The sequence below is a fragment of the Pristiophorus japonicus genome, chromosome 19, assembly GCF_044704955.1.
Source record: "Pristiophorus japonicus isolate sPriJap1 chromosome 19, sPriJap1.hap1, whole genome shotgun sequence".
In the NCBI taxonomy this organism is placed as follows: domain Eukaryota; kingdom Metazoa; phylum Chordata; class Chondrichthyes; family Pristiophoridae; genus Pristiophorus; species Pristiophorus japonicus.
Window position 1 is genome coordinate 47,108,750 of NC_091995.1, and position 27,865 is coordinate 47,136,614.

A 27,865-nucleotide genomic window follows, 5' to 3' on the forward strand; every position below is an offset into this window, starting at 1 on the left:
GCTGAGGGGGGAATAGGTTGCCCCCATCTACTGTACAGAATCCTTTAACCATCCTTTATGCATTCATCCAATATTTCTCTCTTAAAGTGGTCATTTGCTAACTTTCTGTTAAAGTTGAAAACTTTTTCTTATTTTCGCAGTACATATGATAAATCACTAAACTGCAAAGAGACAACAGGTGTAGAATTGTATCTGGCAACAGAGCTGAGTTTGTGTATGACGATACAGCAAGGCAGTGAATGGCAGCGCGGGTCAGGTCCAGAATGTCAGCCACTGAAGGTCAGGGAAAGCACCTGCGAACTGCAGTGTAGGTCATGTGGGACACGACTATGGTCTCCCGGCCTCTGATAAAGAAAAGCACCAACAGTCAGATCAGGTATTTCGGTGGGATAAGGGCGAATCTGGAAGTGAGGACATGTCAGAAATTCCAGCATGTAAGATTTGGAGCAGAGGCCACACACAGATTACCCAAAGGGGCTTACAAGTTGTACGGCATTTTATTAAGGAGTAGCAGTTATAAGTAAATTCAGATATAACACGCGATGAAGATAGATAGAGTAGACATACAACCCATGACAGATGAGAATGATCTACGGCCCTGGATCGGAACGGACGGATGTTGAGGGAGAACGGTGGTCTCGGAGCAGATCCCGAGCTGGTGGAGGTGTTAGTCCGAAGCCAGCATGAGGTCTACCTTGAGGAAACTCTCTCCTCTGTCTGCCTGTTTCTCTCTCTCGGTTACCAGATTTTATACCTTGTTTCGGTGGGATGGAGGAATACCTTGCAACAATCATTTTTACCCATTCCTTGGTCCAATTACAGGGGAGTGATATCTCTGACAGCTCCCTCCCATCCTCATGAGGTTAATTTTTTCCTTATCTCTGTTCTAAATGTTTTGTTGTTCTTTTGTAGAAAGAGTGTTAATCCTACAGCTTCTTGCAACCTCCATTATCAGTTTAATCATGTTTGCTGGAAGGCTGGTAATTCCTGGCTTGACCTCGTATTAACCTTGGCTCTCTGCTTCTGCTGAGCAGGCATCATTACTTCATTTATATAATCATTATTTATTTTGTATTTGGCAATTTCTTCGGATTCATGATTTCTTACAAGCAGTATAGTATTCTCTCCCTGCTGAATCCTGCCAGCCGAATGTATTTACACCGCAAACCCATCGTCAGTTGCAGGCCGTTCCTTATTCGCACTGACACAGAGTGATGGTGTAAATCTAGACTGATAATGGACCTTTCATCTACAGTGACACAGTCAGATTTACAGGAGGGAGTTGTCTCACCCTGATAACGTTAGATACTCTACCAAGTGTAAACCCAGAATAGTATGAAATCTATTTTTAAGCTTCAGTGGCGATCACTTGCATCCTTTGTCCTTCCCAACCCACAATCTGAACTCCAGCTCCTGAATTCAGACTGCACTAACTGCTCTGCAACATGCACAAGCTCTTTGCAAGGCTTTGGACTATAACAAGTTTTTTGCATGTTTCGGAGCGCAGACAGCAGACAGACGCGTGGCCCAAAAGGAACGAGCTGCCGGCACATGTCGTGTGTAGGTGCCCTAATGTTAGTCCGGTGAGGGCGGGTCAGGAAGCAACTGAACCCGCGCGCTTATAAGTTGGCAGGTGCTGTGCAGCCGGGAAGAGTATTACTTTTCCTCCTCGATCCACAGGAAATGTTTAAAAGGCACACGTGTGCTGAGGCCCTGAGCTCTGGAATCCGGACTCTAAACCTCAACATCTCGCCACCTCTCGCTCGCCCCTTTAAGAGGCTCCTTAAACCTATCTCTTTAAACATGCTTTTGGCCACCTGTGCTAATATTTTGTTATCTGGCTTGGTGTGAAATATTGTTGATAATTGCTCCTGTGTAGCACCTTGGGACATTTTACTACGTTTAAAGCGCTATAGAAATGAAAGTTGTTGTTGTTGACGGTATCTGCGTAGGTCACAGCGGCCGATGAATGAACATTAGCAGAGAAAGCCCAGAGCTCGCTCCTCATATTGCTTCTAATTCAGTGCAGGGGTCCTGAAACAGACGTTAGGCCTGCATTTATATATGTACGAGGCCTAACGCCTGTTTTAGGCCGGCGTACTGGGCGCCTGAGCAGCTGACTATCCAATTACAGCAGTGCCTCTAATTCTGGCGCTGATAGGACGCAGGACATGACTCTCTGAAATTGACCTTCCTTACACATGGAAAATGGACTCGAGGACCAAGTTCTAGCTCTTTCTTGTTATTTTCTCAACTAATTTGGAGAATGTTTAACTGTTGGTAACAATATTACAGGCGATATCGGATCGGCTGCGCATCATTCACTCTCCTGATTTTCCATACCATGGAAATAAATCGACAGGAAACTCGGGCGAGGTGTATAAGTGGGTGTCCGATATCAGCAGTTGTACATTATTGTCAAAAGGGTAAATTATCCCCCTTGCTTTTCTGTCCTGTTGTTATGGGAGCAGGGCATATACTGCTCCTAAAGGCTTGCGTAAATGTAATATTGATACCAGAATTACTTATCGATCTGAATGAAAACTACTTTTCCACCCCGACGAGTTGAAGTGGAAACAAATCTTGACATGAGCTGAAATTTCACAGTGAAGATGTTCTTAGAGCGACCATTAAACTTTCATTGCTGGTTCAAGAAATAATAATTTTCTGAATAAATCTTAGCTGAAATAAACGAAAAATACCACTGCGCAGAAATGCATTTGTTTTGAAGGGTCTACGGGTAAGGACATTTCTAAAGTAACATTTACATTGGACCTTTGGTGTTGATGCGAGTCACTGATGCGAAGCTGGCATTGCCCCTCCGAGTCTGGGCTCAACTGTAATTTTAACCTGACCCGCCCGTCAGGAAACTGACCGAATCGGGTGCAAGGCTGGTTTTCACCACTCATATTTAGAAACACTCAGCAATAAAGTCAGCTGAGAGTAATCTCCAGTAGGTTGTAAACCCGGTGTTCCACCCGATGCCGTGGGCTAGCAACCAACGAGGAATGTTAAAATTCAGCCGTCTCTGCAAAAGCCTTCGTCCCAACCCAGTTCCATTGGACAAGGCACGGAGCGCAAATCCCGCACTGTCACTTCTGCTCCTCAAGAGCTTCTGACATGTTGAATAAGAGGAAAGGGATACTATGAAGAGATTTTCACCGCCATAAAGTTATGTGCAGGGGAATATTTTGCGAACACAACCTTTTGGGAAGAGATTGGACTTTGCCAGTGAACGGAAACGGGCCGATAGTGAATGGCAGGAGATACAGGCGCCCAATTTCCGTGAAAAGGAAAATCTGGCACAATGTAAAAGAGGTGCAGATTCTTTATCGTCCCTTCTGAGGAGCAACATTCTGAGCCTACAGTGTAACTGCTCGCGGTATATTTACACTTGCATGGTGTGAGTGATGAGTGACGGAGCTGATAAACCGCCCAGTATCGAACCTGACTTCCTTTCAATTGAAAATCTAGTCTTTATTGTGCAGTTTGCTCTGTTTTGTAAAGGTACAATTGTGAACCAATGTGGGTTCTAGTCAGCTATGGAACAACTTGTTCGCATCAATGTTTCATTACATTAATTATTAGAGTGAAGGGACTTTTAACTGTGTTCATTAACTCCTCTCTATATTTAGTCTGGGCCACTGCGTAAATAAAGGTGTTGGTGCAGGAACTGAGCCGTTGAAGCAGATAGCTTGTTTTTTCCATGATAGTGAAAGGGTCGGTGTAATCTGACTGCAAAAACTCAGAATCTGTCAGTTGTATATAAATGTAATTTATAAGAGTTAACATCCACAGCAATACAAAATTGCCAGATATGGCGAGCAGTAAGATGATCGACTTCCTTAGATTCCTCATCTCGGGATCATTGTGATTCTCACCATTGCTGCCTTGCATTCTCCTGCGGATAATAATATTAGCTGCTAAAATATGTCTGATGGTCAAAGCATTGAGGAGGAAAATCAAAACAAATGGAGCAAATGGGGTTAAAATGCTGTCCAACCAGAGATGGGCCATCCAGGCGGGAGAGGTACAGAAGCTGGACTGAACAGTACAGAACCACCAGGTATTCTCAATTATTTCCCGGGGTTCATATGTAAAATAAATGGGAACATTTTCTAAAAAGCTCAGTCCACAAACTGACAGTATAATGATAGTTGCGGTTCTTTCGGTACAATATTTAGTTCTCAAATTCCGGCAACAAATCGCTACAAAGCGATCAAAGGTGAAAGTCACTGTGAACCAGACTGAGCAATCAATGACACAATAAATCAGAGAGAGATTGATTCTGCAGACGGAAGTATAGTTCAGGAATGAATATGGGAAATAAATATCGTTGATCGCATACAGTATCACGTCAAATATCATGACCAGGAGATCCGCGATTGCCATGGTGATCAGATATCGAGTGATGCATTTGGAGAGATCGCACTTTCCCCGGGAGAGAATCACAACCGTCAATAAATTAGCTGCAACAGAAAAGAAGCGAAAGTGACTGACTGTAGGTGTAAGACTGGGATGAGCAGCGTGTGTAAAATCACACCGATTTGTCTATTTTTGTTGCTGTCGCTCAATCATTGCTTTTTTCACAGTGTTTAAACGGGCAAATTCTGGCAACGCGATTACAGTAATTTATGTCTAATTTATTCTGGGAATTATTTCAAGGAAACAATAAACTGTGGTATGAAGTGATTGTCTCGAGGTTGCATCACTTTATATCGACACAGTTGCAAAGATCATCACCACCGATTGAGAGAACACACATTGGGGGATAATGTTCACTGTGGCGATAGTGTGAAACAGGCGAAAGCGGATCCGTGGTCCGTTATCGAACTCGGCGATATTTCATTTCACTGATTTCACGAGTGTTTACTCTATCACATTGTCGTGGGCCAGTTTCCTTCATTACAAATAATCTGATTGATACTGCTCTGTAACCTAATGATGTGAGGATTCACAGTGTAATAATCAGTCTGCTCGCATTAACAAACACATTGGGGTTCATTTTACCTTTGGCTTTGGGCCATTATGTAAAATTGATGATATGAAGTTATCCGTCCTTCATACACCGCTTCCGATTGTCCATCCATTGGAGTCAATGGAAGGGGAATCCGGCGAGCACACAATGGGCGGTCAATTGGATATTGCCCATTTTGTTGCTAATGCCCAAAGTTGACATAACCCTCATTGAAACCACTTCCAGCATACTACTCAATAGGCGCTTTCCTGGAAACTCGGACTGGGTAATAAATGTAGCCTTGCCAGCGTCACCCACATCCCAGCAACAAAGTAAACAAATGTGTCTCTCATTAGATGTTAATGGCGGACCTGACGCACATTTCTCAACACTCAGCATTAAACCCGGGTTGGTCTCCTGCCTGGATGATATTGGAGGAGTGAGACTTTGGTGGTAGACACTTTCACTGGCACTCTGACCACAGTGCCTCATGGGCACCCAGTGTTGGGGACTTACTTTTGTACCGGGACTGTTCCATACACGGATAGTGCCATAGTTCCCGAACCAGCATCTCCTCATTTTGTGGATGAGGCTTTGGGTTAATGTTAACTTAATTTGCCGAGTGGGAAACTGAACCGACCAGTTTTGAGCCTCACCCTATTGTGCTCCCATAAACATCACTGCGGCTGAATTTTCACTTTTGCTGCGCGGCAGAAACCGGCTTGTGACAATCAGCCACGTGTTTTACACGGCACTGGTCTTTCATTTTCAATAAATTCAATGTAAGCAAAGGTCGAGAGAATTGTAAAATCTGCGGCCAATAATCTACTTACTGATTTCCGCTCATAACTAAAAGCAGAAATCCACTCAATGGAAACTGAAATCAGACAGGGTGTAATATTAACTTTGAGCAATGGTGTAACCCGTGGGATATCAAATTCACCTCCCATTATACACCTCGTCCGATTCCCAATTCCATTGACTTTAATGGAACGATAACTGTAATTACTAACTGCGAACACATTGGACAGAAATAGATATTGGGGCAGATTTTGACTTCATGCGATGATGTAAAACGGGTGATGATGAATCGGCAGCGTGATTTGCATTTCTCACGATTATTTATTCAACTGAAGTCAGTGGAAATCAATTCCAGGAGAGATGTAAAGCAGATGGCTCATTCCCTATCACCCACTTTACACCATAGCACAAAGTCATGATCTACCCTAATGTTGCTGGACAACAAGAGAATTAATACAGTTAACCATCAGTAAAGGGAATAACAATTGGTCAGAATGACTTACCAGGAACACCAATCGCTGCAAGAATCGGGTAGAAAATAGCTTCTATCTGCACAATTATTGCCCATCCCATTTTCAAGGAGCGGTGATCTTGCTGGCTCGTCTAATTAAGAAGTAGATGCAATGGCTTCACAGCAACCACTGTTTGATACCTGACTGAGAGTCCACGGGGTAATCAGGTTACCCAATTACTGACATTAGTCACACTCATTGTACAAACAGGTTAGGAAGCGGCCCCTCCTCAAATCACCAGAGAGGGGACACTGTTTCACATTCCTCAGCAGCATAGCAAGAATTTTAAAGTCAAAAATGTAACATTGATTTATTTAGAAAGTAAAATATTTTAGGAAGTGTCTTTCTGCAGTAATGGTGTGGATCTTTCCTGCACATGACTCAGTTGTCAAACTGGTTGTCCGCGATCCAGTACTGGTTGAGCAGGAATTACCTCCATCTATATATTGGAAAGACCGACGCCACTGTTTACGGTCCCTGCTGCAAACTGCGTTCCCGAGTCACTGACTCCATCGCACTCCCCGGCAACTGTCTGAGGCTGAACCACATTGTACATTAGAAAAGTATTTTTTCTAATTTGCTCTAGTGTTTAAGCACCATGAGGTACATTGAAAATAATTTTACCGACAGTTCTCCATCAGAATTAAAGAGTAGAGCTGTCTGTTGGGAATGCCTAGTGTAAAATCGTGCATGAACTATGCCTGATTTTTTCTCCATTAAAATGAATGTATGGAATATTGCGGCAACGTGCCAGAATTATCAAGAGCCCTGCCTGTGAACGAAATGCCCGTGATCTGGAGACAAGTTTATTACACTGACTGGGGTGCAATACTTTTTGAGCGGTCGGGCAACACAGGTGCTAGCAATTCAGCAGCGCAATTTATACTCTGCCTGATTTTATTTTCCATTCATTTCGATGGGAATTAAAATGGAGCCGAGTGTAAAACGGGCTGGCGATTCATGGTCACAAGTGTTGCATATTGCCTCCGACAAATGCTAGCACCCGAGTTCCACTTGTGGCTGGAAACGGCGAGTGTTAAAAATGGAGAGTTAAACGCATTGAAAGAACATTTGGATGGTATATTGTTGTCCATGCAGCCCATACAACTGAGTGAGCTGTTCTTGTACATATCTATTATACTGAATGGAGAGAGGCCCCAATATTACTGCAGCAAGCTACAGAGACCTCTTGGAAGCTGCATCCTGCCCTGAAACATCTTTCGCTGCACAGTTGGCTCAGTACATGTAAAGCCCGCTGCTAGGAATTGGAATTAGGGACCTGACGGACTATCACTCGCTCTGGAGTGCAGGAAAGGTGCTATGCCGCATTGACTTCTACAGTTCCAGTGTATTCTTTTCGATGGGTGCTTAGTAACGCTAGGTGAAAGTCTGAAGTGTTTGGGGACGAAATTGTCTCTTTTTATAACCACTTTTCATTTGGGGGAGGGGCACTACCGCCAACTGAGAAATTGCCTGGGAGCTGACGGAGGCGCTGCCATGGCACAGCCGCGGCCCGTGGTTTGCACCCGGGCGGCCGTAGAAGCAGCGAAGGAATCATCACCGTGGGCGGCAAGGCAGGCGATTGCGAAGCTGGACGATTTCCTATCTCAGGATAATAGTTAAAGAGACGGCGGCAGCACCCTTTTCTGTTGACCGTATCTCGGGCCGGCTCAACGATGGCAGCTTTAATGTGATTTGGGCCGTCAACGTGCAGCCCGGCACGCTGTCTTGGGTGTAGGGCTTCAGGCCCGTTCACACATTGCCCTGGTGTCTTACTGGAGGCCAGCAGAGGTCTTGCAGAGTGCCCAGCGGCCCTCCCCTTTAATCTAAGAGGAGGGGCTTTGAAACACGTCATCACTCCGCGGAGCATCCATGTACCACTTCCTACAACGACCCTGTAGCACCCCGGTTACCATCCCCAAAGGAATTGGAGCGCGAGATTGCGCTCCGCTTGTTAGCGTGCAATTGAGGGCATTTCCGCGGTGGGGGCGAGACTTCTGCACCGGGCACTTAAAGTCTCGGCCCCAGAAAATTACCACCCCCAATCGGGGCGCAGGGCAATTTCGCCCCTTTAGAGAGATAGGCGGTCCAGATCATCAGTTTTCAGTTCTTGATATGTGAGCAATACGGGTAAAGCTGCAAATAAAGACCAGCTCTGGAATTATTGATAATGTGCTGATTCTTGGACCTCTGAAATGTATGGTGTTAGTATGCCCACACTGGAGTGTCGTCGCGAGATTTGGAATGATCAGATATGTCCATATCAGTGTAGTGTCTGGCTTGGAACGGAACATGAGGTTGATGGTTTCAACAGCATTGAATTTATTAGAACATAAGAACAGATGTATTAGGAGCAGGAGTAGGACACACGACCATTCAAATAGGCTCCACCATGCAATAAGATCATCACTGATGTTCAACCTGAACTTCACTTTCTACTCCAATCCCAAAGATTCCTTGGTTCGCCTTGAGTTAAAATTATATCTATCTGAGCCTTGAACATACCCAACTAATCATCATACCAAAGGACAAAAAACGCTAGTGGGAGTTGTGTACAGACCACCAAACAGTAGTAGTGAGGTTGGGGATGGCATCAAACAAGAAATTAGTGATGCGTGCAATAAAGGTACAGCAGTTATCATGGCGACTTTAATCTACATATAGATTGGACTAACCAAGCTGGTAGCAATGCGGTGGAGGAGGATTTCCTGGCATGTATTCGGGATGGCTTTCTAGACCAATATATCGAGGAACCAACGAGAGAGCTGGCCATCCTAGAATGGCTGTTGTGTAATGAGAGAGGACTAATTAGCAATCTTGTTGTGCGAGGCCCGCTGGGGAAGAGTGACCATAATATGGTAGAATTCTTTATTAAGATGGAGAGTGACAGTGTTAATTCAGAGACGAGGGTCCTGAACTTAAGGAAAGATAACTTCGATGGTATGAGACGTGAATTGGCTAGGAAAGACTATCAAATGATACTTAAAGGGCTGACAGTGGATATGCAATGGCAGATATTTCTAAATTATATGGATGAACTTCAACAATTGTATATCCCTGTCTGGAGTAAAAATAAAAAAGGAAAGGTATCTCAACCGTGGCTAACAAGGAATATTAAGGATAGTGTTAAATCCAAGGAAGAGGCATACAAATTGGCCAGAAAATGCAGCAAAATGAGGACTGGGAGAAATTTCCAATTCAGCATAGGAGGACAAAGCGTCTAATTAGGAGGGGGAAAATAAAGTATGAGCGGAAGTTTGCAGGGAACATAAAAACTGACTGCAAAAACTTCTATAGATATGTGAAGAGAAAAAGATTAGTGAAGTTCAACGTCGGTCCTTTGCAGTCAGAATCAGGTGAATTTATAATGGTGAACAAAGAAATGGCAGACCAATTGAACAAATATTTTGGTTCTGTCTTCACGAAGGAAGACACAAATAACCTTCCCGAAATACTAGCGGTTCGAGGGTCTAGCGAAAAGGAGGAACTGAAGGAAATCCTTATTAGTCAGGAAATTGTGTTAGGGAAATTGATGGGATTGAAGGCCAATAAATCCCCAGGGCCTGATAGGCTGCATCCCAGAGTACTTAAGGAAGTGGCCCTAGAAATAGTGAATGCATTGGTGATCATTTTCCAACATTCTATTGACTCTGGATCAGTTCCTATATAATACCACTTTTTAAAAAAGTACGGAGAAGAGAAAACAGGGAATTATAGACTGGTTAGCCTAACATCGGTAGTGGGGAAAATGTTGGAATCAATTATTTAAGATGAAATAGCAGCGCATTTGGAAACCAGTGATAGGATCAGTCCAAGTCAGCATGGATTTATGAAAGGGAAATCGTGCTTGACAAATCTTCTAGAATATTTTGAGGATGTAACTAGTAGAGTGGACAATGGAGAACCAGTGGATGTGGTGTATTTGGACTTTCAAAAGGGTTTTGACAACGTCCCACACAAGAGATTAGTGTGCAAAATTAAAGCACATCGTATTGGGGGTGATGTATTGAGTGGATAGAGAACTGGTTGGCAGACAGGAATCAGAGAATCGGAATAAACTAGTCTTTTTCAGAATTGCAGGCAGTGACCAGTGGGGTGCCGCTGGGTTCAGTGGTGGGACTCCAGCTATTTACAATATACATCAATGATTTAGATGAATGAATTGAATGTAGTATCTCCAAGTTTGCAGGTAACTCTAAGCTGGGTGGCGGTGTGAGCTGTAAGGAGGATGTAAGAGGCCGCAGAGTGAATTGCACAGGTTAGGTGAGTGGGTGAATGCATGGCAGATGCAGTATAATGTGGATAAATGTGAGGTTAACCACTTTGGTGGCAAAAACAGGAAGACAGAATATTACCTGACTGGTAACAGATTAGGAAAAGGGGAGGTGGAACGAGATCTGGGTATCATGGTACATCAGTCATTGAAGTTTGGCACGCAGGTACAGTAGGCGGTGAAGAAGGCAAATGGCATGCTGGCCTTCATAGCTAGCCGATTTGATTATAGGAGCAGGGAAGTCCTTCTGCAGTTGTACAGAGCCTTGGTGAGGCCACACCTGGAATATTGCGTTCAGTTTTGGTCTCCTAATCTAAGGAAGGATGTTCTTGCTATTGAGGGAGTACAGTGAATGTTCACCAGATTAATTCACGGGATGGCAGAACTGACATATGAGGAGATCAACTGGGCTTGTATCCACTGGAATTTCCAAGAATGAGAGGGGATCTCATGGAAACATTTAAAATTCTCACAGGATTGGACAACTTAGAGGCAGGAAGAATGTTCCCGTTGCTGGGGAGTTCCAGAACCAGGGGTCACAGTCTAAGAATAAGGGGTAAGCCATTTAGCCCCGAGATGAAGAGAAACTTCTTCACTCAGAGAGTGGATAACTTGTGGAATTCTCTACCACAGAAAGTTGTTGAGGCCAGTTCGTTAGATATATTCAAAAGGGAGTTAGATATGGCCTTTACGGCCAAAGGGATCAAGGGGTATGGAGAGAAAGCAGGAAATCGGTACTGAGGTTGAATGATCAGACATGATATTGAATGGTGTTGCAGGCTCGAAGGGCCGAATGGCCTGCTCCTGCATCTAACTTCTATGTTTCTATGTTTCTATATACAGTAAATTGGGGCGGAGAATTCGAAACAATCACAACCCTCTTAGTGAAGCAATTCTTCATCTCAGTCTTAAGTGGCCGACCCCTCATCCTGAGCATGTGCCATGACTTTACCCTGTCAATCCCAATCAGAATTGCATATGTTTCAATGGGTTCACCTCTCATTCTTCTAAACTCCAGAGACTAAATGCCTAATCTACTCAATCTCTAATAATAGGACAACCGCCTCTTTCCAGCATTCAATCTAATAAACATTTATTTCACCACTATAAGACACATGTATCCTTCCTCAGATAAGGCGACCAAAACTTTGCACCATACTCCAGGTGTGGTCTTACCAAACCTCTGTACAATTGTAGCAAGACATTCTTACTCTTTTACTCCAGCCACCTTGCAAGAAAGGTCAACATTCCATTTGCCTTCCTGTATCTGCATGCTAACTTTATGTATTTACATAGAAACATAGAAACATAGAAAATAGGTGCATGAGGAGGCCATTCCGCCCTTCGAGCCTGCACCACCATTCAATAAGATCATGGCTGATCATTCCCTCAGTACCCATTTCCTGCTTTCTCTCAATACCCCTTGATAACTTTAGCCGTAAGGGCCGTATCTAACTCCCTCTTGAATATATCCAATGAACTGGCATCAACAACTCTCTGTGGTAGGGAATTCCACAGGTTAACAACCCTCTGAGTGAAGAAGTTTCTCCTCATCGCAGTCCTAAATGGCCTACCCCTTATCCAAGACTGTGTCTCCTGGTTCTGGACTTCCCCAACATCGGGAACATTCTTCCTGCATCTAACCTGTCCAGTCCCGTCAGAATCTTATATGTTTCTATGAGATTCCCTCTCATCCTTCTAAACTCCAATGTATAAAGGCCAAGTTGATCCAGTCTCTCCTCATATGTCAGTCCAGCCATCCCGGGAATCAGTCTGGTGAACCCTCGCTGCACTCCCTCAATAGCAAGAACGTCCTTACTCAGATTAGCTCGAGGACCCCTAAATTTCACTGAACACCAACATTTACTCGTTGCTCACCATTTAAACATTACTCTGTTTTACTGTTCTTCCTACCAAAGTAAATAGTCTCACATTTCTCCACATTGTACTCCATCTGTCACCTTATTGCCCATTTAATTCACCTGTCTAAATCCCTGTAAATGCTCTTCGCGGCTTACTTCCCCACCGAACTTTGTATTGTTGACATGGGTGCTGTGAAGGTAGGTTAGGCCAAGGGATGTTGTACTTCTCTCAATGTCCAACTGAAACCTCTTGTCCCAGGGGTTCATATTCAATAGCAGTGCAGTCCAAACTTCCCAACTATTAAAGCAAAATATTGCGGATGCTGGAATCTGGAATAAAAACAGAAAATGCTGGAAATCTCAACTGGTCAGGCAGCATTGTGGAGAGAAGTACAGTTAGTATTTAGGGTCGACCCGAAACATTAACTCTGCTTTCTCGCCACAGATGCTGCCTGATCCGCTGAGATTTACAGCATTTTCTGTTTTTATTCCCAAATATTACCTTGCTTTGGAAATTCAACCATCTTCGATATCTCGGTCTCATCAATGTCTCTGGTAACTTAAGATACTACTGCAAATCGGGTTGCGTTGAGCGATATTGGAAGCACGGGGCTGTGTTGTGACTTCCACTTTCCTTCAGATAATACGAACAAACGAACAATGACGGGCAGGTGAAACCCTCTGGTCCATTTAGACTTTTCCCCACGACTGTGGTATCTCTTGCATGAAAATAGATACACAAAACAAACCATGTGATCTCCTGCGACAGGCGAAAGAACAGACTGAGAACCCAGACCAATTTGCGAGAAATAACTTGGGCAATTCCTCTGCGACCCATTTACGTGATCGGAACTAGGTCCGGAGATTTCTCTGACCCTGAATTCCCTGCAGTACCTGCCTTTTTTAAGAGGTGTTATATGCTTCAACTAGAAACAGCCACTGTTCATTGCAGTCCTTATTCTCATTCACAACTGGACAAAGTGAGTTCAGGTAATATTATTATTAGACTGTAAAAATATACAGCAGCAGACTTGTTGGTTTCAGTGTTAGTTTGCTAATATTGAGAATTATATTTCAGTATTCAATCCATTACCACAATAAATGATAGTTAAAGCTCCCGTGTAATATGGAAGTAACTGAATTGTTTTAGCTTGTATCATTAAAGCCCGGTAGCCCAGATTTTAACCTACCCGGTGTGACAGTAATCGAATGGGCCGCCCGATTTGCACCCCGCCCAATGTAATGTTCTAATGCCTCAGACAGCCTGCAGCCCATGCCCTGGAATGGCCTCCCTCAATCTCTTCATTCTGTCTAAAGAATTAAGCTTGAATATTTACAATCGACATTTTGCTTAGTTGCAATACTGAATATAAAGACAACATACTTTATTGAATGTTTTGTATTTTCAGGACTTAAGCTGACTGCCTCAGGCGTTTGTTATGCTAGATTTACTTGTTTTCGGCAGATATCAGACAAATAGCATCAAAGATCACAGTCTTTTGAGAAGGTAGAGCAAGTATTGATCTATCAAAGGCGCGGTAATAACCAATTCAGTTCCCTATCTCAGCTTCCAGGACAAAGTGCACGAGACGGGAGGCATGAGATATACCTTCAAATAGAACTGCGCACATTCCTGTCTCTGTTGTAACTCCACCAAGCCAGGGCATCATTTGTTTAAAAAAGCAAAATGGAATGACATGTATTGCTGTCAAGCAACCGAAATGATACACTTATATGTTATAGGATTCCCATTTAAGGATGGAATAATCACATTTTTGTATAAAAGAGTCCAGTCTCAGTAGTTCCTGCATGAAGCAAGCTTGGATTAGAGGAAGCATTATTTTCCATGCCACATAAGCTTTGAGCGTGTGCACACTATTTATACTGCAGCATCTATGTTCATCTTGGATGGATATAATTTATTTAATTGTATGAAGTCATTACCTATTTAATTGGCTTAATAATTGCAACCAAGGGTACTGAATCATAGTCTTCAATGCGCCTCTAACTTTCCACTGGGACACTGATAAATAAACCTGTCTCTGTAGGAACTCTAATTGGAATCGTAATATCCAATTTTTTCCATAATGGTGAGAGGATCAGAATAATTGTTATCTTATTATAAATTGCACATTTATGTAATATAGTAAAATGTCCCTCCATAAATGCGGATAGAAGTAAACTGATAGATTTTCTTCAGTTCTCCATCTCTGTATCAATGTGATTCTCATCATTGTTGTTCCCTCGGAGACTCCTTCTCATTCTATTGTCCAGTGCAACGTGTCTAATGGTCAGAACATTGAGCAATAAAATCAAAACAAATGGAACCAACAGGGATAAAATGGTGTCCAACAACAAAAATACTTCCAACGTGGGAACGCCATAGAAGATTGATTTAGCATGGCAGTACCACCTAACTCATAAAAATGGTCTGCCAGTAATCTTTGGCACTTTAAAGGGATTGTTACAAAGATTATCGAAGGTTTTCCCTTGCTGAACCCCTGAAATTACGTTCACAGGAAGTAACTCCTTTTAAGGAATTACTTCTCATCTTGACCTAGGAGGCAGGTGAGGCATTTTTGTTTCCGGATATCTTTCAGTTCACCAATTATGCTAAACACAGGAAAAACAAAACCAATATGTTCTTATTCAGGCAACACTGGTTACACTTCAAACAGATACTCTGGTTATTTAGGAGATAAGCGATAAATGAAATGGAGAATTAAACCTCCAACAAATGGCCGATTGGGTGAATGACCATTTACGGCCGGAAACAGGACCCTTTTACGCCCACAGACATTAGTTTTCATTGAAGTCAAGGAACAGGAAGTGGGACAGAATGTAAACCGGGTAGCCAATTATCTTTTGTCCCTGTTTCACTTTCACCGAAGGGAAATTCACCCAATCAAGATCGAGGGGTAATTTTAACTTCTGGTGACAGAGTAAAATGGGGGATATCGAATTAGTCGCCCATTACACACAACACCCGATTTTGAATTATTTTGAAGTGATGGAATACAACTCAGCTGTGATGTCTAATGGGATGTCAATTCAATCCTGTCCATTTTACATTGACACGAATGTTAACATAGCTCTTCGGGAGAAGCCCATGTGTCAGCAACTGTGGCATTGTATTCCCACATTCTCGCATTATAGTAGAAATTATAAAATCATTAATAACGACCAATGGAGTGATTGCACCAGCTGTGCCGTTATTCCCATTCAGATTTGATATTTCATTATTTAATTAGTTTTAACCCAACACGCCCAGTGGTGGAGTGACGGGGTGGGACCGGCCGCCCCATTATATTCCATTATACTCAGGTGGGGCGGGAAACAGGCGGTCGGTCAATCCGTCAGTTTCCAGCCAGGCGGCTCAGTTTAAAATCTGTTGAAGTGTATTTAACCCTGTGTATAACTAATTCATTTATTTCACGTTACGTTGAAATGAAATCAATTGGAAACATTTCTGAAGTTAATTGATCAGGAAGATATTTTCAGCTTATTCTATTTGGTAAGAATGATAGCGGGCTAAGGGAATACTCCCTGTCTAAATCACTCGCGCCCTCTGTTGCTTACATTGTTCAGTTTATTATTGTTACATGATGATTGTCTGTCCAGTTCTTAAAATAGTATCTAATGTTAATAAAGGGTTTCGATTTAATATTTGAAATCAAATGAGACGTTGACCGATGATGTAATTATCCAATATTTGTCTGTTTAAGCAGTTGTTTGTTGTTAAAGTCATAACCACTCTTCATTTTCAAAGAAGCAATGATAATCGCTGACTTCAGAATCTACAGAGAGATTTCCGAGTCAGTTCATTTCACATCATGGCCAACAACCGAAGAGCTGTCAGATCCTGGGACCCTCCCACTCCCAGCCCTGGGCTCAGAGACTTCCTCCTCCTCCCCCCCGCCAGAAATCACATTCCAGTCCCGATTACTACCAGGCTGTATGTTCTGCCTCTGCAGTGCTGCCAAAGGAAAGGCTTCACCAGGGGCTGATTCTCGCAATACCCAATTCCCAGTGCGGCCTAAACCGAACCCTCCACCTCCCATCACTCAGTGTTAATTCACCTCAGACCCGCTGCTGCAGCGCTGCAGAACCCGCGGCAAATACTTTGTGCTTCAGAATCTCAGCACACCTACTGCACAACTGCTGCCATTTAATCCTGGACCCGAGATCAATGGAAGGGAAAATTGGGCGAGACGCATAATGGACGTGCAATTCCATAAGGCGCCTTTTGTACTATTTCCCAAAGTTAAATGTACCATTGTGTTTTTTAAAATTCGGTGAATCCGTTATTTGAGCCAGGGATCGGTTATTCGTATTCTTCAAATCATCCCTGAACTTACTAAATTATATTAACCAACCAGAACCAAGCTGCGATGCTAATATTTGGCTCCGAAATAAAATTACAAGACTATCTACAAATGCATCGAAATCCCCACTAAACCGTTTAATTTAAAGTTTCAGAATAAATTGTGCTGCCTGTCCAGTTATTACATTAGGAATATGTCGGAAACTTTGAGTATTCTAATTGTTATTTATTTGCTGGTGGTAATTAATGTCTGCACATCAACCACATCAAAACAAGCAAATAATATTATTACACCGACAGCAGGGGAAGTGAGGCAGTCAAATACTGCTGAAGATATATATATATGAACTATATGTAAGCAGCGTATTTGTAACTCCAACTTTTGCAAGAACAGGACAGTATATGTTTTCTATCTGTTATTACTGGCTGTCCTATTTTCGAAGCGAAGCAACACTATGTTTCAATTTTAGGGACACAAGATATTCTGCTTTCAAAATGAGGTCCTATTAAGATCTGAGAAAAAGCTCAAGCTCAGTACCAGTTAAAGTCATTTGAACAAACAGATTAAGACGAGCCATATTTGCTCCTACTTATTATGGAGCAGGATATTTCACGTTCAAAAATTAAACTTAAGAATATCACGATGATCAAATTTTTAAATAAAATATTTTGAAATTTGCATTCCTAAAGGTAGCTGAGTTCATTGCATAATAGGTTCACGGATTGCATTAGAAATAACTGCATATTAGCGGTAGATAAGCACAACCTCCATTTTGGGTGCATCATATTTTGTCTTTGTTAATGTATGTGTTTTATAATATCTATATAAGGAGGCTCCGTGGTGCACGTTAGATCGAAGTGCGTTCACAGATACACACAGAAAGTTGTATAAAGCTGAGCTGCCCCACTGTTATGCTGAGATGTTGGATTTCAGCATCAACAGGCTATGGGCGGAGGGGAAGGAGACAGGCTCTAGTCTGATATATACCGGGTGTGGGCAAGATAAATGTGGATAACCATCTCAGTAGCCGTTCGGAAGGGCTGTGGGAGTTCATGGTCGTCAAATTTTAAGGAGTTGGAGGGCAAACAATAGACTTCACGCCGACTGTGTAGCCGTAATTTGGAGCGGGACCCTGTAACACCCCTCCAGTCAATGGGAAGTAGCTCTGCCTGAAGTCAAGTTATTTTAGAAATATGGCACAGTCCCCTAATGACCATCACCTTTTTGGATATTTCACCATTTGGTCAGCGATGAATTTTGGTGTGGCTTATATTAAAATGATGATGTACATTCAGATTGTTCCCAAAGGGTTTACGATTCTCACAGCAGCTGTTGCTGGGGTTGGGAGAGGGTGTTGGGCGGATGGTGGGAAGAGCCGCTAGATTTGAATATGAAAGTTAGATTGTCCACTTTGTGCAACTTGAATGCTATTTTCATAAACATTACAAAATTCCTTTCCAAACTTGTTCCCGAAATCTACAACCTCAGATGGAACTGAGGTCGCTGATCCCAGTCAGTGCAGCAATTTCAGGCATTACAATCTGTCTCTGCTCCCTTCGATTATTTGGGGAAATCTTCTCTGCTTCCCTCTCCGAATTGATATTAGCGACTATTCCTAAAATGTGGTGAACGTTTGATGGGATTTGTTTGCTGTGGTTCATAACAAAACGAGATTTTTTTGTGTTATAATTTGCATGATTTGAAATATGAAGGAAAAATATGTCTATGGTTTGACATAGAATCACATAGAACACTCAGCACAGGAATAGGCCATTCGGTCCAACCAGTCCAGGCCGGCATTAATGCTCCACTCACACCTCCTCTCATCCTTCCTCATCTAAGTCTATCAGCAGAACCCGCTGTGCGGATCTGAAAAAATCTTATTTGTTTGTTCATATGTGGCATCAGTTGTCTTAAACTATCGCCAAAAGTTAATATCCGAAGCATATTTTATCACCTACAATATGACATCTAATATTGGGAACAGGTGACAGCTTCCATTTGCTTCGGCAATTCCTGTTTGCATATATTAGTTGAACAATTTCTGCCCGTTTCCAATGGATGTAGTTCCACTTTAGTTTGTGGATCATTTAACTTTTTTGATTAAATTAGTAATGAAAGCCAGGGGATGCCTGATCACGTTCTTCAATTCCTCTCTGAACTTGCTCTGGGACACTGCATAAATAAACGTGTTTGTGCAAGAACTCAAACACCTCAGCATATACCCAGATTGTTCTGCAATGGTGAAAGAGTCTTTATAATTTGCTTTCATAAATTGAGTATCTGTAAATTGCACACATATAAACACTATAAAACTTACCATCCATAATAGTATTAAATTGTAAGATAACGTGAACAGTAAAATGATGGATTTCCTTCGGTTCTCCATCTCTGGATCAGTGTGATTCTGAAGATTGTTGTTTGCTTGGAGACCCCTCCTCACTCTATTGGCCAGTACAATGTGCCTGATGGTCAGTGCATTGAGCAGCACGATCAAAACAAACGGGGCAAATGGGGTTAAAATTGTTTCCAACCACAAATACGCTAACCATAAGGGTGAGGTGTAGAAGCTTGATTTTACATGGCAGAACCATGGCACGTTGTCAATTATTTCCCGAGGTTCAAATACAAAGTAGATTGGAACATTTTCTAAAACACTGAAGAAACACACCACTGCTATCACCACAGCTGCAGTTTGTTCGGTGCAATATTTTGTTCGCAACGTTTGGTTACAAATAGCGATAAATCGATCAAAGGTGAAAGCCACCGTTAGCCAGACAGAGCAATCAATGAAAGAATAACACAGGGTGAGATTGAGACTACAAATCGGAGTATAGTTTAGGAATGAATTTTGGAAATAAGCATCGTTAATCTCATACAGAATCACTTCATTAATCAGGACCATTAGATCAGCAGCTGCCATGGCCACCAGGTAACGGGTGATGCATTTGGAGAGACCGCACTTTCCACGGGAGAGAATGATGATTGTCACCAAATTAGTTGCAAAAAAGTGAACATTAAATCACTAGCTCTCGTTACTCTGAGAGGATGATCAATCAATAATTATTTGAATAAAAATAATGGAAAGATTTTTTATTACTCAAATCTCTCTTTTTCCCAATCTGGCGGAGAAGCCTAATAATTCAGAAAACTTGCATTTCTTTTTCGATACACATCGCTAAGTTATTTGTAGTTACTTCAGAAGAAAAGAATGCTGCAGTGACTGATGGTTAGATTTTTAACTTTCCAGCGGACCAAAAATGGGTTTTTCCATCTGGTGGCCGCAATTGAATCCGCCTGTTTTTCATTTCCTCGTGTGTCCTCATTCCTAACATCCCCAATTGTGATGCATTGTAGGACTCAGCATGATAACAGTATTCTGCTTGCAATATTCTATCGTTTAATGTTCTGGAGGCAGGTGAAAATTCCAACATGGTGTCCTTACCGTGCTTATCTTCAGCAAATGACCAATCAAGGTAGATTGCTCAGTGATACATTGTTTCATGTGGACAATATAATGACAAACAATGCTGTTTGCATTGTGCCACAACTATGTACGGCCAGAATTGTTTACTTCAAAGTAGCCGCATAATGACGGTGGTGCGTGGGGCCTGAGCGTGGGCAAACATTTAAAGTGCATTTCAAATTTAGTTGAATAATAATGTGCAATGGTTATGTACATCAAGCGGGGAGCGGGACTCTGGAAAGAATGACTGTGCTTTTCTCACATGACCAGGATTGTCTTGGGTGGTAATGCCCGTTGCCTGCCCACTTGATGTCAAGTTACTTCGACCAATGGAGCTGACTGTCGGGAGGGGCGTATAACAGGCAGCCCCTGCCATTCCGCCCAAGAATGTCCACCACCAGATAGCTGCTGCTGCATGAGTAACCCTTCTTAAATATTCTCTCAACAATTATCCTGAATATATTTTATGCTGTGTATTGGAATCCAAGTGCAATTATTGTCAGAAGCAAAACACTCTGGATGTAGAAAATCTGAAATAATTGCAGAAAATGCTTGAAATACTCAGCAGGTCAGGCAGGTGCCGGGGAGAGAGAAACAGAATTAATGTTTCAGGTCGACGACGCTTCGAGAGAGATTAATTATTGTTCCCTATTTAATTATATAAAACGGTTCTTTGGCATCCAGCCTGAGATGAATATTGTAAAAAGCAATGGCTTTTGTTTCAAATCCAAATCTCTGCCAAGACTGGAAAATCAAGCTTTGGGCACTGCAGCTTGTACAAACATAGTATTGGAAATCCCTGTGACGGTCTGGACATCCTGGTTCATGATCATATCCCAGTTTATCTCCCGTCAATCTGTGCTTGATGTGTGACACGTTCTTCACTTTGCCCCCGTTTTCGTAATTAACGTTTAAATAAACTCCCAACAGAGGATAAAAGTGTGTTATTGATTGAAGTATTTAAGTCTTGTTTTATCGGACGGGCCGATAGGACCAACAACAAAATTAATTTTCAATCGCAAATACGGGATATGCTGGAATCTGAAATAAAAACAGATAGTTCTGGGAATACTCAGCAGGTCAAGCAGCATCTGTGGGCAGATAAACAGAGTTAACGTTTCAGGTCTGTGACCTTTGTCACAACTGGAGAAATTGGAGATGTAACAGATTTTAAGCAAGTGTAGGGGCCGGGAAAGGGGGAGCGGAGGAAAGAGCAAAAGGAAAGGTCTGTGATAGTGTGCAAGACAAGGGAGATTAGATGACAAAAGGTATGCAATACAAAGCAAAAGAAGATGCTAATGGAACAAGTAGTGAAACAAAAGATGAGTCTAGAAGAGTTTTAAATGGGAATGGCAAACACATGAAAATGTAGGGGAAGAGGCTGTAGTCTGAAGTTGTTGAGCTCGATGTTGTGAGTGCGGGAGAATCTTTTCTATTTCTCCTGGATTCACAATATATAACAATACATTCCTTTTCCTTTTCTTGAACAACCTCCGGGAATCCTTTTAAGAATTGATGTTTTGGCTACTCCATCCGATACTAATAATTGTCCCAGCAACAGAGCTACAAGAATGTCGATCACGGCCAAGGCATCTCCACTAAATAGCTGAATTTAAATAGTCAGAGTAAATGGAGCTTCCTCTCAGTTTGTTACATTAACAATATGACAGAACCTTGGAGTAATTTGAGTTGTTTCTTTGATGCTGGTAGTTATAGTCTGCAAATAAAACAGATCAACACAAACAGATCATATCATTACACCGCCAGCAGGAGCAGTGACATAGTGAAGCACTGTTAAAGATGAGCATTAACTGATTATAAGCGGCTTACCAGGAAGACCAACTATTGCAAGAATCGGATAGTAAATGTTTTCTATCTGTTTGATTACCAGCTGTCCCATATTCGGAGAGAAGCGATGTTGCCAGTTAGTGCTGTGGACAGGCAGAAATTCTGCTTTCAAAAAAAGCTCGTATTTAGACCTGAGGGGAACCTGGTGACACATGTGCATTGCACAATAATTGGGATTGTTTACAGACATATGAACAAACAGATTAAAACGAGTCTTATTCACTCATACTGATCATGGATATTTTGCAATGGTATTGTCCATTGAAAGATTAAGGACTCTAGAAAATTACTTTCATCATACGTTCAAAGCAAAATATTGCGACATCTCCATTCCTCCAGTCATGGTACAAGACTCCTGAAGTTGAGGATATTTATTTATAGATTCATGCGAGGCATTTGATGGAACAATTGTGCATAATTGTGACGGAATAGCTTTCTTTAGATCTTAGTTACGTCAATAATGTTCTCTATCTTCTTTAATCTAAACTATATCATCCTAAGCAGTACCTCGGAGTCGAGGATGACTTGCATCCACACCAAAAATGAGTTCTCAAGTGCCTCAAGAGTCCAATGTGGGACCTCCAGTCTCTGTCACAGGTGGGGCAGATGGTGGTTGAAGGAACGGGTGGGTCGGGTACCTCGGTTGCTGTGCACTCTTTCCGTTGTTGACGCTTTGTTCAGATTACTCTCGGTGAAGAGACTCGTGGTGTTCAGCGCCTTTGTGGATGCTTTTTCACCACTTTGGGCAGTCTTGGGCCAGGGATTCCCAGGAGTCGGTCGGGATGTTACATTTTTTCAGGGGGGCTTTGAGGGTGTCCTTGAAGCATTTTTGCTGCCCACCTGGCGCTCGCTTGTCATGTCGGAGTCCGAGTAGAGCACTTGTTTTGGGAGTCTCGTGTCAGGCGTGCAGATTATTTAGCCTGTTCAATGAGCTGATCGAACGTAGTCAGTGTATCAATGCTGGGAATGTTGGCCTGAGTGAGAACACTGACGTTGGTGAGCCTATCCTGCCAATGGATTTGCGGTATCTTGCGGAGGCAGCATTGGTGGTACTTCTCCAGTGTTTTGAGGTGCCTGCTGTACATAGTCCATGTGTCTGAGCCATATAGGAGGGCGGGTATCACCACTGCTCTGTAGACGATGCGCTTGATGCCGGGTTTGCGGACCTGGTCGTCAAACACTCTCTTCCTCAGGCGATGAAGGGTCAACTGGCACACAGTTGTTGATGTCTGCCCTTATTGACAGTAGGCTCTCAAGGTATGGAAAATGGTCCACGTTGTCCAAGGCCTCGTCATGGATTTTTATAACGGCGGGTCGCAGTGCTGTGTGGCTGGGACAGGTTGGTAGAGGACCTTTGCCTTACGGATGTTTAATGTAAGGCCCATGCTCTCATACACCTCAGTGACGTTGTTGATGATGGCATGGAATTTGGCCTCCAAGCGTCGTGTGCATATTCTAATTTGATGATGGACGATGGGACGACTTTGGATCTGAACTGGAGGCGGCGGAGGCTGAACCGATTCCTGTTTATCCTGTAATTTAGCTTCACTCCAGTGAGGGTGAGATGGAGCATTCCAGCAAGGAAGATCGAGAAAAGCGTTGGTGCGATGACACAACCCTGCTTGACCCCAGTCCAAATGTGAAATGAGTCTGTGATGGATCCATTGGTCAGGATCATGGCGTGTATGTCATCGTGGAGCAGGTGGAGTATGGTGGCAAACTTTTGAGGGCAGCTGAATCCGATAAGAACACTCCATAATCCCTCACAGTTGAATGTCGAAAGCTTTTGTGAGGTCAAAGAAGGCCATGAGCAAGGGTTGGTGCTGTTCCCTGCATTTTTCTTGTATCTGCCGCTTGGTGCAGATCATGTCCATTGTGCCCCTTAGTGGGTAGAATCCACATTGTGACTCTGGGAAGAGCTCTTCAGCCACAGGAACAAGGTGATTCAGGAGGATTATTGCTATGGTCAACAGCAGGGAGATTCCTCTGTAGTTACCGTAGTCGGACCTGTCACCTTTCTTGAAGATGGGCACGATTACAGCATCTCTGAGATCTCCTGGCATAATCTCCTCCTTCCAGATAAGAGAGATGAGGTCATCGAACCACACCAGTAGTGCTTCTCTGCCATTTTTCAGTGCTTTGGCGGGGATTCTATCTGCTCCTGATGACTTGATGTTTTTCACTTGTCGGATGGCCTTTTCAACCTCGTGGTTGAGCTGAGATGGTGGCAGGTAGCATGCTGTGGAATAGAATCGAGGACACTCACCTCGAAGGCAGAGTCTCGGTTGAGGAGATCCTCGAAGTGCTCCTTCCAGCACTGACTGACTCTCAGTCCTTCATGAGCACTTCTCTGTTCTTTTCCAGTAGTGGGGTAGGGTGTTGGGTGCTTGGGCCGTAGGTCGTCTTGACTACGCTGAAGAAACCTCACATATCATGGTTGTCAGCTAGCTGCTGGATTTCTTGAGCTTTCTCCACCCACCATCTGTTCTTTAGGTTGTGGATTTTCTGTTGGACCTCGGTCTTCAGATTTAGATGAGGGGATTAAATGTAGTATCTCCAAATTTGCGGATGACACTAAGTTGGGTGGCAGTGTGAGCTGCGAGGAGGATGCCATGAGGCTGCAGAGTGACTTGGATAGGTTAAGTGAGTGGGCAAATGCATGGCAGATGAAGTATAATGTGGATAAATGTGAGGTTATCCACTTTTGTGGTAAAAACAGAGAGACAGACTATTATCTGAATGGGGACAGATTAGGAAAAGGGGAGGTGCAACAAGACCTGGGTGTCATGGTACATCAGTCATTGAAGGTTGGCATGCAGGTACAGCAGGCGGTTAAGAAAGCAAATGGCATGTTGGCCTTCATAGCGAGGGGATTTGAGTACAGGGGCAGGGAGGTGTTGCTACTGTTGTAAAGGGCCTTGGTGAGGCCACACCTGGAGTATTGTGTACAGTTTTGGTCTCCTAACTTGAGGAAGGACATTCTTGCTATTGAGGGAGTGCAGCGAAGGTTCACCAGACTGATTCCCGGGATGGCGGGACTGACCTATCAAGAAAGACTGGATCAACTGGCTTTGTATTCACTGTAGTTCAGAAGAGTGAGAGGGGACCTCATAGAAACGTTTAAAATTCTGATGGGTTTAGACAGGTTAGATGCAGGAAGAATGTTCCCAATGTTGGGGAAGTCCAGAACCAAGGGTCACAGTCTAAGGATAAGGGGTAAGCCATTTAGGACCGAGATGAGGAGAAACTTCTTCACCCACAGAGTGGTGAACCTGTGGAATTCTCGACCACAGAAAGTTGTTGAGGCCAATTCACTAAATATATTCAAAAAGGAGTTAGATGAAGTCCTTACTACTCGGGGGATCAAGGGGTATGGCGAGAAACCAGGAATGGGGTACTGAAGTTGCATGTTCAGCCATGAACTCATTGAATGGCGGTGCAGGCTAGAAGGGCCGAATGGCCTACTCCTGCACCTATTTTCTATGTTTCTATATTTCTATCTGTAGAGCTGCTTTCTTGCCCTCGTGTTGTGCTGCTGCTTCCAGTCCAACAATGCCTTGCACTTGTGGCATGTTAAATCCTGGATCTCCTGGTTGTCCTCGTCAAACCAGTCTTGGTGTTTTCTGGTCGACTGACTGAGTGCCACTTCAAAGGTGCTAATTCTGGAAGCCTTGACATTAGACCAGGTGCTGTAGATACACTGCATCTCTGGGTCACTGGGAGTCATCAGGTTGGTAGTGAGGCACTGGCAGAATATGGCTTTCTTCGCAGGATCTGTGAGTGCTCCGTCATTGATGTTCCTGCAGCATTTTCCTGTGGTATTGTTTCATTGCAGTCAATGTTTTGGGGCAATGTTGATGGTAACGACAGAATGAATTAGGTTGTGGTCTGTCCAGGAGTCGTCAGCTCCTGTTATGGGAGGTGTGATGTACACATCTTTGTGGTCTCTCACACGGATGATGATGTAATCTGACAGATGCCAGTGCTTAGAGCGAGGGTGTTGCCATGATGCTTTATATTTGTCCTTCTGATGGAACAGGGTATTGGTTATGAAAAGGCCGTGTTATAGGCATTTCGTCAGGAGGAGGTTTCCATTGGAGTTGGCTTTCCCTACCCCCTCTCTGCCGATCACTCCTCGGCAGAGTTTTGTGTCCTTTCCAACTCTGGTGTTGAAGTCACCAAGGAGGATCAGCTTGTCGCACATTGAGACTTGGGACAGGGATTGTTCGAGGCTGGAGTAGAATTCCTCTTTCGTCTCGTCTGTAGCTTCCAGTGTTGTGGCGTATGTGCTGAGGATTGTAGTGCACTGGTTCCAGGCTAGGGTGAGCTGAGGAGTCATGAGGCATTCTGGGAGTCTCTGAGATGGCCCACTAGCTCGATTTTTACAGCGAAGCTAACCCCATGGAGGCAGCGCTCTGCTTGTGGTTTGCCTTTCCAGACGAAGATGTAGCCACCACCTTGTTCTTTTAGCTGGCCTTCCCCTGCTCACCGGGTCCCATTTAGGGCAGCGATGTCACTGTTAAAGCGCCCAAGTTCCAAGGCAATGACAGCAGTGCAGCATTACAGTCTTTTGCTGTTAGGGTTGCCCATTCCTGATGTTCCAGGTCCTGAACTTCATTTTAATGTGTGGAAGATGCCTGTGCATGAATTATTTTAACATGCGGTGGCCGTTGCACACCAGCTACCACACACACTGGACTGAACACGGTCTTGTTTCAGTGGCAATGTGATCCAACATGACTGGAGACGTTGCACTGCTGTACAGGCCTAGTTCATACACACACGCATACTCCTACTGTCAGCTGAGCTGCTTCTGGGTCACGACCCCGCTGCTGGTCTACACTGCGCAGCTCCTGGGCCACGACCCTATTGCTCACGGCTTCCAACCTCCAGGCCTCCAACCTCCGGGCCGCCACCTGCCTTACAAACTCTGGGCTTTCGCTGTCCTCCGACCTCCTGCTGCCCTCTGACCTTGCTGTCCTCCGACCTCCCGCTGCCCTCCGACCTCTGCATTCTCGCTATCCTTCACCTCCTGCTGTCCTCCGACCTCTGGGCTCCCGCTGTCCTCTGACCTCCCGCTGTCCTCCGACCTCGCGCTGTCCTCCATCCTCCGGGCTCCCACTGTCCTACGACCTCCCGCTGTCCTCCGACCTCCCACTGTCCTCTGACCTATTGCTGTCCTCCAACCCTCAGGTTCCCACTGTCCTCTGACCTCCCACTGTCCTCCAACCTCCCGCTGTCCTCTGTCCTCCGACCTCCCACTGTCCTCTGACCTCTGCACTCTCGCTATCCTCTGAGAACCCACTTTCATCCGACCTCCTGCTGTCCTCCATCCTCTGGGCTTCCACTGTCCTCCGAACTCCCGCTGTTGTTGCGCTGGGGCTCTCCTCCTTTATAGCTCCCGCTCAGCTCCTGCTCCGCTGCTATTTCCCCTCAGGTCGGCTCCTGCCGATGGTGCGCTGGGTCCAGGGGCTCTCCTTCTTTATAGCTCCCGCTCCGCTGCTGTTTGCACCGGTCAGCTCCTGTAATATATAACTATATATAACATATTAAGAGCCTCAGTGCTACAGGTGAGATCGAAGAGCATTCAGATACACACAGAAAGTGATATAGTGAGTTGTATACAGCTGATCAGCCCCACAGAAAATCAGCAGGTTAAGATTTCTGGAAGTATTAACAGACCTTGCGTGCAGCTAAAAGAGAGATTAACAGTTCGATGGACATTTGTCCCCTCGAATGAATAAACCCTCTACAACGCTTAGCCGCACATGATCATGACATTTTTTCTAAGTTCCATTATACCATAGTAGTAATGACATTA

General features: G+C 43.8%; 1 protein-coding gene and 1 pseudogene across 1 annotated transcript; both read right to left on the reverse strand.

Annotated features, from left to right (window-relative positions):
* Nucleotides 1–27,865, reverse strand: part of LOC139230206 (nuclear factor 7, brain-like) — a 926,603-nt pseudogene that overhangs the window by 768,862 nt on the left and 129,876 nt on the right.
* On the reverse strand, nt 18,817–22,096 carry LOC139230587 (probable G-protein coupled receptor 139). The gene is made up of 2 exons (XM_070862412.1): nt 22,027–22,096; nt 18,817–19,730 (listed from the first exon to the last, which is right to left on the reverse strand). The coding sequence occupies exons 1-2, from the start codon at nt 22,094–22,096 to the stop codon at nt 18,817–18,819; spliced, it is 984 nt and encodes a 327-aa protein (XP_070718513.1).